Source organism: Rhinolophus hipposideros (assembly GCF_964194185.1).
Source record: "Rhinolophus hipposideros genome assembly, chromosome: 6".
Lineage (NCBI taxonomy): Eukaryota > Metazoa > Chordata > Mammalia > Chiroptera > Rhinolophidae > Rhinolophus > Rhinolophus hipposideros.
In genome coordinates this window covers 53184097-53199847 of record NC_138052.1, presented here as the reverse complement: position 1 = coordinate 53199847, position 15751 = coordinate 53184097, and the positions used below count along the sequence as shown (strand labels likewise).

The 15751-nt window shown below is 35.1% G+C and overlaps 1 protein-coding gene across 3 annotated transcripts in view; it reads left to right on the top strand.

Annotated features, from left to right (window-relative positions):
• Nucleotides 1-15751, top strand: part of PDE11A (phosphodiesterase 11A) — a gene marked incomplete at its 5' end in the record, with an annotated part of 327465 nt that overhangs the window by 47585 nt on the left and 264129 nt on the right. For all 3 annotated transcript variants that reach the window (XM_081051501.1, XM_081051500.1, XM_081051499.1), the window contains one exon: nt 1337-1495. In XM_081051501.1, coding sequence (XP_080907627.1) covers nt 1337-1495 — 159 coding nt within the window. The remainder of the gene's footprint in view (nt 1-1336; nt 1496-15751) is intronic.

The following is a 15751-nucleotide window of genomic DNA, read 5'->3' as shown; positions in this document are numbered from 1 at the left end:
TCCTTCTCCTTTCCCTTCGTTCTCTTCCTTTTCCTTGCTCTCTTCCTTACCATTTCAAAGTAAATTAAAGGTATTATGATATTTTACCTCAAACTACTCTAGCATGTATGTCCTAAAAACAAGAACGTTCTCTTACGTAACTGCAATACCACTATCACACTCAAGAAAGTCGATGTTGATGCATTGATGTAACATCACACAGTCCATGTTCAGCTTTCGCTACTTGTCCCCTTAAAAAATTACATAAAAATTTCCAACGAATTTATTTTATTTATAAAATATGTGAAATATTTTATTTAGATCCCAAGCCTTTTAAGTCTTGTTTAAAACAACACAGCTCCCATGACTCTATTTTATTTTTATGTAAATTTTTTTTGGTCTCTCATGATATTGACACTTTTCAGGAGTTCAGGCCAGATTTCTGATAGAATGAGCAATAATCTACATTTTTCTTAATTTTCTTTTTCTAAATTTTTTTGGTGATGTTGTATCCTTCTCATTGCAGCACAGTAGGAGGCACGTGATCTTATTTTGTTTCATTAACGACGATGCTAAGTTTGATTACTTATTTAAGATGGTGTCCACCAGATCTCTTCATGATAAAGACATCTTTTCTCTTTGAATTTAATGAGGAAGCCTTGGAGTATCACTTTGAAACTATGTGAATATCCTGTTTAACAAGAACCTTTTACCCAATGGTATTGACATCTATTGATGATCCTTACTTGTATCCATTATGATATCGGTACTTCCAAAACAGATATTATATAATTTTATCATTCCTTCTACATTTTTAGCCGATATTCTGTAAGTAAGCCTTTTATCTCTTCCCTCCTCATCACACTTTTTGTTTTTTTGAGTATTTTAAAAGTATCACTATGGGCTCATAGGTTCTTTTTTTTCTTTTTACAGGATCATTTGATCAGAAAAAGTAAAGTAGTGCTTTTATGCATATTTTTTCACAGTGCTTAATAATATGTTTGTTATGTATTTTTTATGATACTTCATAGCCAGTTGTCTATATGAAATAAAATATTTTAATATGTTAATAGTGTAGTGTGGAGTTCCATTAAAAATACTTGCCCCTTTTCCAATTTTGATATCATTGTGATCAGGTTTAAAATTTCTCTCTTCATTTACCATGGCTAACAACTATGGTGCTGATTTATTTTCATTTATATCCCTTTGGTGAATTCAACATGATATCGAATCTATTATTTTCATTAAAAATCCGTGGGGTAAATTTCCCAGGAATAAAGTATCATACATAGAAATACACTTCTCTCTCCTTCTCCCTGACAATGCATATGCAGTTAATGCCCTGTCTTATTTTTAGGATCGAAGATTCAATGATGAAATTGACAAGCTAACTGGATACAAGACAAAATCACTATTGTGCATGCCTATCCGAAGCAGTGATGGAGAGATTATCGGTGTGGCCCAAGCTATAAATAAGATTCCTGAAGGTGCGCCATTTACTGAAGATGATGAAAAAGTAAGATTTCATGCCTTTTGTGATTTGCACTCTTCTTGATCATTGATTGATGTTCTCCCTGAAAAAGACAGGAATTATGTAAATAGCTGTTGGATTAGCCCATTCATGAATCAAAGAGCTTTTTGTCATGTTATACAAAATGTGATGGGAGTTTTGATATTTCATAGAATATGGTATAATTGAAAATAATAATTTCATATTTTTCTTAGCTTGCTTTTCATTATAAACCTCAGTAGTATTCTTATTATTCCCTGGTCTTTATCTTTCTTATAATAAGCTTTTTAATTGAGTATCACACCACCACCACACAGGGCCCAAGGAAAATAAGGGAGATAGGAAGATTATATTGTTTCAGAAACTCAGCACTTTCTGTTGTGTTTTCATAACTACGACAGAGAATTGTTTTCTCAGTTCTTATATAAAAATCTCAATAAAATGAATGTTATTTAATTGTTATTCCAAATTGCTAATAAAAAGAACATTATTTGTATCCCTGAGGAGTAGTTGACCTTGGTAGAAGTGATGTACTTTTTGCTCTGAAATTTTACATTCTTTCACCAGTAGTTTATTCACTAGCTCATATTAACAGAGAGACTCTTCGAAGAGCTGAAGTTCTGGCTTTGAAGCTTTTACTTTCACAGTAAATAGAATTTGAAGGCATATTTATAAGATTTGCGGTAAAAGCAAATTTCAAGTTAGTTTGCTTAGGTTTGATGACTGCCATAATCCTATTGGATTAAAAAAGATACTTTGTAATTTAACCTTCTGGATATGAGGTTGCTATTTGCCAGTGCTAATTACTAATTTAATGCATTAAATTAGTTAAATTAGTGCAAATATCTGGTACAAAAGGTCAACATAAAATACGATTATAAGGAAACAAGATTTTCAAGTGAAGAGAGTCCTTTGTTGAGGTTATTTCTTTTTTTTTTTATTTTATTTTATTTTATTTTTTTTTAATTAATTTTATTGGGGTGACAATTGTTAGTAAATTTACATAGATTTCAGGTGTACAATTCTGTATTACATCGTCTATAAATCCCATTGTGTGTTCACCACCCAGAGTCAGTTCTCCTTCCATCACCATATATTTGATCCCCTTTACCCTCACCCCCCACCCCCCACCCCCTTACCCTCTGGTAACCACTAAATTATTGTCTGTGTCTATGAGTTTTTGTTTCTCATTTGTTTGTCTTGTTCTTTTTGGTTTATATACCACATATCAGTGAAATCATAGGGTTCTCTGCTTTTTCTGTCTGACTTGTTTCACTTAGCATTATTCTCTCGAGATCCATCCATGTTGTCACAAATGTTCCTATATCATCTTTCCTTAACGCCGAATAGTATTCCATTGTGTATATGTACCACAACTTCTTTATCCATTCATCTATCGAAGGACATTTTGGTTGTTTCCATGTCTTGGCCACCGTAAACAAAGCTGCAATGAACATTGGCGTACACGTGTCTCTATAGAGAAATGCTTTTATATTTTTGGGGTAGATACCCAGGAGAGCGATTGCTGGGTCATATGGTAATTCTATTCGTAATTTCTTGAGGAACCTCCACACTGCCTTCCATAGCGGCTGCACCAGTCTGCATTCCCACCAACAGTGTATGAGAGTTCCTTTTTCTGTTGAGGTTATTTCTATAGTCGAATTTGGACAGCCGAAATCCCTGAAAAGATTTATAAACCCTTAGAGCATGATAGGACTTCAGACAATTTCTTACCAATTCAATACCCAATGACAATGTGTGAGGCACATATGTTGGCATCATAGGGATCACAAATATAAATCCCAAACATGTTATGTCATCCTGGAGCTGCACAAGGCAGAATGTAAGGTCAGTAACAAGATGTTCCCGGGCATGATGGGTGCCTCGGAAAGCTAGGGTTAGTCTCAACTGAAGAATCTGAAGAGGCTTCTTGGAAGAGATGGCATTTGATCTGACCTCTGAAGAAAGCATAGGCCTTCATAAGACAGAGTCAGGTGAGAAAGTGAGGAATTTAGAAATGTGTAAAATGTGAGACACCTCATACACTAGGCAAATGTTTCTGTGGAATGTCAAGATAAAGCAAAAATTTTATCTTGTGCACTCTGTACCACAGACGACAGAGTCCTATATAACAATGTGCCTCTTGCAAGGATTTAGACAGGAGGTTTTGAGTTTTGTTTCTTTCCAAACATAACAACCACTGGCCCAGGCCATCTCATAGACATTTAGTTTATACAGGTAATAGTTCTGCCTTCACTCTGCATCTCCCATGTAATAGATCCCATTATATATTTAATTCTAATTTCTGATTCCATTTATTTTAGATTTGTTTTCTGGACTTCTCTCAGTGGATTTACTTAGAAGCCAGGGTTTCATGAGCTCTGAATGATTTACAGGATTGATTTGCACAGGGCTTTGTCTTGTCTTAAACAGCCATCTGTGTTTAGCTTTACTGAAAACAAGGGCTGCGGTAGAGTTTCTGCTCGGCTTAGGACAAGCAGCCACTTCATCTCTGACTCTGTTTTCTCACCTGTTAACTCTACTAGCCACCATTCTACAGCATGAGAATTAAATAAGATCATAAATAACAAATACTTGGCAAAACATGAGGAACTAAGCAAGTGTAAAACGTAAATTTTTATTTTTGAATGATCGTTTCCCAAAGAAGTTTCAAAATGTTCTTCATGTTTGTTATTTGTCCCCAGGCAACTTATTTCTTAGAGTCCACCTCATTTGAGTATTTCCTTGCTCAAAGTGTTATATTTTCCTTTTTTTTGTAATTATCCTATGTTCCCACAGTAGCATTTTATTTTCCAACCTTTACAATTCTTTCTCCTGATTTAAAAATCCTACTCTAGTTTCACATCTTGAAAGAAGTCTTACCAGCTAGGGCAGGTAAATTGTGTTCATGCAGGTGACAGTGGATGGAGAGCGTATTTTATCTCAACTTTGGTATCTGGTTGGTATCTTCCTGCAAGGATTCTACATATTGTAAACCAAACAGAAGTAGTGAAGAAAAGCACAATATCTAGAAATGATTAATGGGCAAGAATAGGGTCTCGATACTTCTTCCAAATATGGGAAGACATTGTAGCAAAATGGCTACACACAGGCCATATAGTGAGTCCCCCTGGGTTGAAATTCCTTCTTTGCTATAGCATGTGTAACCATGTTACTTAGCTTCTCTTCCCTCCAATTTCCTCCTCTTAGAAGAGAGATGATAATAATACTTATGTCATAAGTCTCTAGGGGGATTAAATGAGAGAATACAGTGAAAGGATGTGGAAGAGCTCCTAGCAAATAGAAGTCCTCATAAAAGGTTAGCTTTTACTGACAATGCATTAATACATGTGAGAGATATAGTCAGGTCTCTGCTAAAAAAAATACCTCTATATTATTTAAGTCTATACATTTTTCTTAAGCACAGTCTATATGCCAGTTCCACTGTTGGTGTTTCAGCAATGAAATGAGGGATATACTTCTTTATAAATTCACAGTTTTCTTGTGTGATTGTTAATGCACACACTGTTTTACTTGGTTGTACGAGGTTATGCTTCTACTAATTTGTATTCTACATTTTGTGTAAAGTTATTCCTTACATATATGTCCACATGTGAATATAATCTACATTACCATTTTTAGAGGTTATAAAGTTTTCTTCTTTTTCTAAATAGTCTAGTTTGCTTAGTCCCTGTCCTATTACTGGAAATTTCAGTTGTTTCCAGTTTTTCACTAATACAAATAACCCCTGAATGAACATCTTGAACAAATTACCTTTTTCTTTTGTGTTATTTCCTTGGGGTATATTCCAAAGACTGAAATTACTGAGTCAAAGGTCAAGAAAAGTTTTATAGCCCTCATTCCAAGTTATCAAATAGCTTTCAGAAATATTGAACCCGTTTACAATGGTAGCAGCATGCATACACCTCTTTTTGCAGAGCGCTGCCGACATCGTTCAATTCACATTTTGAAACTCAAGTTAGTTTTCCTTAGTCTACCAGGTAGGCTTCAGACAACCTCCTCCCACATTCACCAGTATAGACTTCAGCAATAGAAGTTTCAATGTTACTTCCAAGGAAGGAAACGGGGAAGGGAAATGGAAGCCTGGTGCTTAGTGTTAGGTAAGGGGCTCCAGATCAGATAGCCTTCAGGGCAAGATCCAGTCTCTGCCCTGTCCTTTATTAGCTGACTGACCTTGAGCGAGTTGCTCAATTCCTCTTTACCATAGAACTTCCATAATAGGGTTGTCGTGAGGAGTAGAATATATCATGGATAAAAGGTGCTTAAGGTAGAACTAATTATCATTAAGTGATCTTCATGAAATCTCACCATCTATTTTACTTGATACACAAAACTGCTATGTCATCGTTCGTGTGGGTCGTGGTGAATTTATGGCACATTTAGCATAATATGATTTGTATGTCCTGATATCTTAAAATGTCAACTTCTGGAGACTATCAGCTGTTATGTATGCAAAAAAACATTTTGCAATATGAGACTCAGTAAATTGTTTGCCTGAGATAAATTAAAAATTAAGTGTGATATATTCATTTCTGGGTTGTTTACATACCCGTATTGTGTTTCTTGAAAATTCTGTACCTATGTTTCAGTGACTGTGCTGTAGTACATGTAGTAGTTAATGGAAGGGCCTGGAAAGATCAAGTCCATTTCCCACCAGCCCTGTCCTCATCCAATGCAGGAATCTTACCTGACAGATGGTCATTCAGCCTCTGCTTAACAACTTTCCTTTTAACAATATTAAAATCACTATGCTCTTTACAGTTCTTGCATAACTAGCAATAATTTAATCAGCAGTGGTTAGAGTTGTGTGTGAAATATAGTTTACCATATGCACATATTAATAATTTAAGTTATATACTGGCAAATTACTAGTTCGGTAATTCATGTTGGAAGTGCACACAAAGGCAGATATACAGAAGGGATGATTGGAATTTTCTGGTTCACTTCGTAGGTTTCCAGCAAATGTTTCTGTTTTTCCGTGATATGTATAAGCTAGCTGATCTGGGTGGTGTGACATCCAGTGAATTTATCACTTCGTAACTCCTAGGTGAGTAAGGAGAGGTATTCTTTTGTAGAATAAAATAACGAGATCTGGATGGGAGCAAACATCTGTAATCTATCAAGATGTATGGGCACTCCAGGTGAAACCTGGCATATGGAAATGAGCACTAGCTCTTTTCTGCCCTTACCAGGCTGCTTATATCTGGGCTGCATGGAGCCCTTTCTTATTATGGTTCGGCAATGAAGAAGATGTCTATTGCAGTTACTTTCCAACAGCTGACATATAAACAGTTGTGGCTTGAAGTTGTTTTTTAGCTAATCTCTACAGGGGTTTTTTAGCCTGTGGTCACCTTTCTCCAGCTCATTATTCAGAGTGTTCGGCTACCCTGCTGCTCTCCTTTGTGCCGACATGTTCAGACACCCTGCAGAGCTGGGATGCAGCCAACTGAGCTTGGCTGCCTTGGAACTGGCCACATTCCAGGAACTTGTTATGGGTGTTGCTGCCTTGCCAGTTGGTGTTGAGGATGGTACATGGATGATGCTAATGAATCCAACAGAAGCCGGAGTTTCGTTGTTTGCAACAGGCCTGAGACTCATAGCCAGATAATGGGGAGGATTTCATAAGCTCTTGGCCTTACATTTGTTAAATTGTTCCTGATTGTGCTAAGGCTAATGTATAGGATCCTGGTGAGAGGTCAAGGCCGCAAAAAGTATTCAAGTTCACTTTAGTGAGGAGGATGAATGTTGAATACATCACGCTGATAGGGGTGGCAAGTTGGTGGTCCCGGAAGACTGAAGGTAGCTCCCAGATGGGTGACTTGCATAGAAGTTGACTGGCATACGATTCTTTTTTATTTTTTTTGAGAGCCTTTAGACATGGCTGCAACCTCTAGTTCTGCCATAATAGCCATTACCTAAACAACTCATTAGGTTAATAAAATCAACATGGTGAGAGCAAAGATGAATGGGTTTCTTCTGTCGTCTTATAAAGAGTTAGTTTCTACACAAAGGTACTCTGCAAAAGTACTTTCCAAATAGTTATTTAAAAAAAACCCACAACTTGTTATATACATAGCTACTGGTATGACTAAAACTCTGCCAGGCAAGTTCATGTTTTCTATTAATACTCCATTGTCTTGGATATTCAGCTAATGAGCAGTAATTAACTAATTGTAAGAAGTGGCCCTTGTGTTTTCATTTCATTTTTTTCCTTTTTTTCTGCCTATATTCCAATTAGCTTAGATTTTAACACCTGTTGCAATAAAATTATGATTAATACTCGGTGTTCAGCAAAAAGGTTTTAAAAGTCCTGGCAGATGGCTCATAATTGCAAGTTATATTGGATCAATAAGATTTCAGTCCTGGAAAAATTTGGATTGAATCTCATAACTAGGTAATTGCTACACTTTATCTACATTTAAACTGTCTCATCTCTGTACTTTTTTGCCTTTTAATGGCTATTACCCAGGTCCCATATAATCACTGTGAAACTACAAGAGATTCAAAGACCCATTTATTCATATTCTATGTGTTCATTGGACTATATCTGACCATATCAGAAACAAGCACATTTTACGAGAAAACTGTTACCAACACAGTACCTGTCAGAACTCAGGTTAAGCTTCAGGGAATTTTTCTGTTGGAGAAATATTGTTGTGGACTTGTAGCTCTAGTCTCTGCCTTTTCTTTAGGCAAAGTCTAACTTTGGGGTAGGAAGGCAAGTTTCCCTGCCAGGGCCCAACTTAGGGGTTAACACCCAACAACAACTGGTCACTCTGTCCCTGATTTTGTCATGTACTTCTCATGCCCATACTTCTATTTATATGCTTATCTAATTGCACAAAATCCTCCTCTTCTTCACCCTCTTTCAAGGCTTAAATCAAATCCTATCATCTCAGACTTCATTAAGTATTAAAGCACTTTTCCAAAAGTGATTACATTTGTCCTTGATACTAGCAGTTCTTAAGTTTTATAGTTTAACTCTTTTTTTCAGATGTCCCCAATGATTGTAGTTGGATTTTGACTAATCATTCATTGAGAAAATATATGATGGCCAAATATTCAGGAAGTTAAAAAAAATTAATAACACAATTGACAAAATGAAGGACAATACCTACACAGTGTATTTTGTATTTCCAATGCAAATAATAGGTGGTGTGACTGCAGATTTACAGGCCCCTTGCAAAAATTCTGATGTCCTTAGATGGCTGATATGCTGGCATTTGTAATTTCGTGCTTCCTTAGCTTCCATTTTATGTTTCTAAGTGCTTAAATGCAGCATCATCCCTCTTTCTATCTCTTTTCATGTACTTTGCAGAACCTTGTAAGGTAGTTTGCATTTAACAGGAACATGAAATAGCAGGAACATGAACCAAATGAACTAAATAAGTTACAGGACTGTAATTGTTACAATGCAGAATGGGGAGGGTTTGCGTTGGTCATTGATCCAAACATCATTTTTAATGGCCGAATAGTGTTCCATTGTGTGGAAGAACCATTCATTCATTCACTGCTTATTGAGTTTCTGTTTACTAGTAGACGCTACTATGTTTGAGGCACTGTTCTAAGTACCGGGGTTAAACTGATTAATAAAATAGACAAAAATTCCTGTCCCCTCAGAGTTTACATTTTTGTGGTAAAGACAGACAACCAGTAAAGTAAACATATAAGTATATAACATAACTTCAAGTAGTGATTAGATATATAATTTTTAAAATTTAGATAATCCAATAGTTTTGGATTTTTTTTTCTGTAGCTTTTATTCATATGAGTGTGTTTAATTAAATTGAGGTAATATGAAAAGGGCTCACAGTAGAATAGGATCTTGCACTAGGGAGCAGTATTTTATCCACAAATAATTATGATAAACTGATGGACTCTTCAACTGAATCTCTTTCTTATTTCCTCAAACTCCAGGTGTTCACATAAATTGTGTGTCCCTCTAGGCTGCCTTAAGCACTAGACTTGAAGTATAAGGAAGTGTTTTCCTTTTATGTTTACCTCAAATACCTTTGTGTAGCATTGTGTTCTGTGTATCAAGCTGTAATCACAATATCAATTTGCCATCACCTGAACCAGGGAAGTTAAGCCATCTGGGATAAACTCGGGGTGCTAAAAAAATGTATACACATGACTTGTATTCATCTTTTGTTATGAGTATATATTATTACCATTTTAATACAGTTTTTTCCTTTCTTAAAATGTGTATACATTTTTTGGTACCCTGTGTGTGTATGTGTGTCTTTGTATGTGTGTGTGTGTGTGTGTGTGTGTGTGTGTGTGTATGTATGTCTGGAGCATCTGGGAGGAAAAGGTTCGGGGCTGAGGGGAGTTTCATGCATTCTGAGTTTCAGAGACAAATACACCCATGGCTTTTAATAGTTGGCAGGACATGAAATAGACTTTTAGTCAAGCCACTTTTAAAAGTACAAAATGACAAAAAAACCTGTCTTATAAACTCTATCTCTGATTTATACAAGACTTGGACAAGGGAGAATAGTCTGCTGTCACAGATTAGATATATAATAAATAAGCACTTGTTGGCAGAAGGTATTATCATTAAAAAAGTAGAATAGGGTGTTGTGGATTCTTGTTTGCTGGAGATTTCAAATTAAGACAGAGAACTGTCTTCTTTGAATAACTAGTTTAGTGATATTGTCTGAGTAAAACAGCAAGATTGTTTCTTTTTACCTTCGAATGCTGAATACTTGAATTCAAATTTTGAAAACTTAAATCAATTTTTTTATTAAAAGTAAAATTTAATAGAATTCCAAGTATATTTGGTTATCTTTGAATTGGGCATCTCTGTCTCAGTTTATTTTCCTTTCCTTTTATGATAAGGTTATTTCCTAATTATAAAAGTAATACAAGCTTATTATAGAAAATTTGCAAATTACGAAAAAAGGAAAAACTAAAATCCCTCATAACCCTAACTTTCAGAGATAATACTGTTAACATTTTGGGCATATTTTCTTATATTTATTTATTTTTACCTATAAAGGTGTATTTCCAAATTTGCATCATGTAGTACACATGGTATTTTATCATGCTTCAAACAATTCTTCAAGGATGCAACTTACATGTTTGTATTAGATTTTACCATGTAATCATGTATTATATTTAATCATTTTATTCCTCAGTTTTTAGGTTGTTTCCCAAATCATGTTATAATAAAATTGCAATTAATGAACTTCTTTATAAATACTGTATTTTGCTATGTATGGTGTGCTCCCATGTATAATGTGCACCCACATTTTTGACCTAAACCTTCAGGGGGAAAATCTTTCATTTTAATTTTTTAATTCAAATTTTTATTTGTTTACATTTAAGTCCTTGTTTTTTGTATTATAAAGGGATTTTAGCATTTATTTTTTTTAAACATGTATGGTACAAGAAATTTTATATAACAAATAATTGCAAAACACAAGAACAGATACAAGGTACAAGAAATTTTACATACTGGTAACAAATTTACAATATTTACCATAATAGAAGGCCAAGAATTCTTCATCATTGCAAGTTCGTCGTTCAGTTCAACAAAACTGATTATCGCATTCCAGGGTACTATTTTGCATACAGATATTGTTATTGATTTCTAGAGTTACACTTTTAATTCATAAGCATAAATAAAAGAATTAAAAACTTTTTTATAGATACGGAATTAGTACTACCCATATATAATGAACATCCTTATTTTTCCCTCACATATTTGGGCAAAAAAGTGTGCATAATACATGACAAAATATGGTAAATCTTGGACCACATCTTAGGATAGCTATATTAAACTGTGGTTTTGTAGGTCAGACATGTTGGTAATTTCCTGTGGTTCAAACTGATGCTTAGGATTCCTAAGTCAAGGAGTTTGAATAATAATTTTTTATAACAGCGCTGAGATAAAATTCACATAGCATACTATTCACCCATTTAAAGTATACAATTCAATGGTCCTTAATATATTTGTAGATGTGTATAACCATAACCACACTGAATTTTAGAACAATTTCATCACCCCCAAAGAAACACCATACCTGTTAGGAGTAATTCTATTTGCTGCCAGCTCTCTCAGTTCACCAATCTATTACCTGTCTCTACGGATTTACTTCTGGACAGTTCATGTGAATGGAATCATGCAAGATGATTGGCTTTTTTCAGTTATAACGTTTTCAAGATTCATCCACATTGTAGCACGTGTCAGCATTACTTCATTTCTTTTTGTGGCCAAATAATATTTCATTATATGGTTATACCACATTTTATTTAGCCATTTATCTGTTGATAAACATTTGGTTGTTTCCACTTCTTGAATATTGTGAATGAAGCTGCTATGAACATTCACATACAAGTTCTTGTGTGAACATATTTTTTTCATTTTTCTTGGATATATAGCAAGGAGTGGAATTTTTTCATCTTTTGAGGAACTGGCAGGCTGTTTTCCAAAATGGCTGCCCTATTTTACATTTATATTAACAGTGCATGAGTCTTCCAATTTCTCCACATCCTTGCCAATACTTATTATCTGTCTTTTTTTATTATAATCATCATAGTAGGTATGAAGTGGTTTTTCATTGTGGTTTATCAAAACCACAATGCCTTATCCTGATAGCTAATGATGTTGAGCATCTTTTCATGTGCTTATTGGTGGAGCATTTATTTTTAAGACTCTTGATAAATTTCACCCATTTTCTCTCCAGAAAATTGTATTACTTCATAATGCCAATAGCAGTATATCAACTCACTGAACCCTTACCCGCTTGAATATCAGTTTTAAAAATTGCATTCTTTTGATTTCTGATTTCACTTTATTTCCACTTTTATTATTTATTCTGTATGTGCACACATTCCACAAGGAATTAATTAACCATTAGTCTAAGTCAATATATTTTTTTAAACTATAAAAAAAGGCTAGCATGATGCAAACTGGCCTCAGCCAGTTTGGTCACACACAACTACTAGGTTGTTCATAATAGCTCCTATGTACATCATAATAGATACCAAGATGTTTGAAGTCAATGGGAGCTGACTACTTTCCTATAACTTTGCTATTTGGTTTTAATGAAAGCGGAACTCAGACCAAATTCTACTGCACATAAAGACATTTATTTAAACAAAAATTTATTGGCTAGTTGGGTCAAATAGTTCAGACACTCTGGGCGTCAGTAAACTTCGTGAAGTCTAAACTCTCTTTGTTTTAGACGATCTAAACACTCGTAATATTTCAGAAGCAGAGTCTCATTGCTCTTGGAGGGGTGCACTAAGCAAACCATAGCTTTTTGACCCCATGGCAGGATTGAACAGCCTCAGGGCCCATCCATATGGATACAAGTTTAGAACTTGCTAGATTTTTATACCTTGTGTAATACAGGGTTTGAGGGAGTATCGCTAGAATATTATTACCGTTACACATATCTTAAATACCACTAATTTCAGTAATTACAGTCCCAATCTAATATCCATTGTGCTGGTTAATTTTGCAAAGTACTAATTTCACCAGTGAAAGTCCGTTTCAACATCGGCAAAGCCCCATACTTTTGATGGCAGGTAAAGATCTCTGCATTACTTGTAATAACCACATTTGGGAGTAAGCTTTCTGGCTAGCCTTGGAGGGTAAATTCTTGATAGGGCAACTGTCTGCTCCTCCATGGCATAATAAATCTACCCCCCTCCATATACATACATAACTTCACATAATCTTTATTAAAGAATTTAAAGCAAATTACAGACATCAAAAGAGCATGCAGGATCTCTCAGTGTTTGTTTTTCTTAAACAAGAAAATAACAGAAACCATTTATTGAGTGCCCACTCTGCAATAGGTGCTTTGTGTACATTATCTGATTTAATCCCCACCAATCTTGTGGTAATTATTATCACGCTCATTTTTTGGATTGGAAAGTGGAATGTGAGAGATTTTAAGAATTTTTCTAGATCAGTTGGATTGTACATGGCAGAGCTGGGCATTGGAAAGTGGAATGTGAGAGATTTTAAGAATGTTTCTAGATCAGTTGGATTGTACATGGCAGAGCTGGGCCCTCTCAGTCTCCTCATGGCACATGGGAATGCTTGATGGATTTCATTATTTCCCTATTGTGTCATCTTCACTTCAGGGAATCATGAATACATAGATCGTGCACATGTATAGATAGTTAAATAAAGTTTGAGATTCTACGGATTTAATTTCAGGGAGAGAGTGTGACTGAGTGAAACATAATTTCTAAATTACATTGCCTGGTGGCATTTTACCCTTTCATAAATGTCTGTAACCAAGTTTGAGCTTTATGTCTCTAAGAAAAATAGAAAAACTAACAAGCTAAAGAGTTAGGAGTCTTTAAAAATGATGATTGCTTTGTACACATACAGCTAGGCAATAGATAATTTAATATTTTATCCCATATTTGTGTTTTCAATGGCAAATAAAACATTTTACATTTATGATTTTTTAATGAATTTTTTTCCCCTCCTAAGGATGAAAAGAAGGTGAGGATCAGTGCTTGAAAAAGTTGTGTTTCAAGTCAGAATCTGAAAATAGTGTTCAATTTCACTAAGCAGAGAAATGAGGTATTCCAGTGTAAATTAGAGAGTTTTAGTCTCTGTTTAGCAAAATTATGGACTATGCTGTTTAAATGAAGATACATTATATTCCTTGTTGGAGAATTTCAAATAGAAAATAAGATGACTTTGTAGCATACTTCATAATTTTTATTTTTAAAATGTACTTGGATATTTAATTTTTCCTTTTCTTCTTTTCTGTATTGGAGGTAGAAATGAAACCATTTCTTTTTGTCATTTGCCATTATTTTCTTTTATGTCTCCCACACGCGCCCTGGATAATATCCTGCCTAGATATGATTGTAGGCTATTTTCACTGGCAGATTCTGATTCCATTGCCAATCACCGACGTTAAGGAGCATTGCCCCCACCCCTTTCATATTCTGCACACTCCATTTAGAAATGAGAAAAAGTCTCAAAGGTAGGCTCTACTATTACCAAAGCAGGCAGCCATGTGCCCCCAGGGAGGCCCTGATCTGGAGTGAGAGCATGTTAAGAGGACGAGAAAGTAATGAACAGCTTTGAAAAATGATGTTATGTAAGTTAGAGCTGCCCAGAGATGCTCTGAAGGTCTATTAGACACAGTTCTTGAAAAGGGGTTTAAATAAAACAAAAATGTAATAACGAAATTCTCTCACTGGAGAGAATTTAAAATGATTCCTCACTGGAATTAATTGACATCATCAGAAGGTCGGAACATGCTTTGTCTGTCTGAAAAGCATATTCAGTGTTTTGAAAGAATTGCTGTCTATAGCACATAATAGACTTAGAAATCAATACCTTTTCTTTAAAGAGGCCACCCAGTGTTTGATAGCAGTGAGTAATTATGTCCACCGCAGTATTGGGGAAATCTTAGTCCATCTTTGGTGCTTGATTATTTGGTATACTCTGTTTCCAAAACCCTACACATCTCTTTCCTTTCTGTCATTTAAAAAAAGATGTTTCTAATTAATTTTGCAAATCCTTTAATACTGATGCAAATTTTGTTTGTCATGATTTCTCAATGGTACTTGTGGTTTAATACAACTGAAATTTATTCGTATTTCGTCCAAATTTCTGTTTCCAAATCTAGGATGAGGCTTCAAAATAAGCCACGAGTTATTCTCCCCTGTCATGGAAGACAGTCCTTGGATGAACCTTTCAGTATCCATTTCTTCTTTTCAGTGTTTGACTCTTAAATTTATTTTAAAATCTCAGCTTAGATGTTTGACATGATACCTTCATGATTAGGATAGTCATGGGACCTGATGGGAATTTTGCTCTTCGTTTTAACCTCTGAGACAGGGTGATGGGAATTATTGTCTCTTTGAGACTGAAAGCTCATTTTGCTCTAGATCCAGAAAATCCATTGTTTTAAGATTTGATCCTGATGCTTCTGGTGTTTCTGGCCATAGGTGTTTCTGTTGCTTTAGGCTTTAAAGACTCATCCAGTTTAAAACACCAAAACTGTACAAATTATGACCGACTTCTGGACTGCAACATAGATTTCTTAAGTAAAAGAAAACTGGAAACCAAGCTGCTGCTTCTTTCTTGTCTTCAAATTGTTGCCGGGGGAAGATTATGCACAGATGATTGGGTTAAGCAAGGGTTAGTGTTCCCTCTGCCATGCACAGAGTAATAAGTCATTCTCCTTCTTAAAATTACACCAGTTCGATTTGTGCTGGAAGTACAAGGTCATAGCCATTCACCTGGAAGAT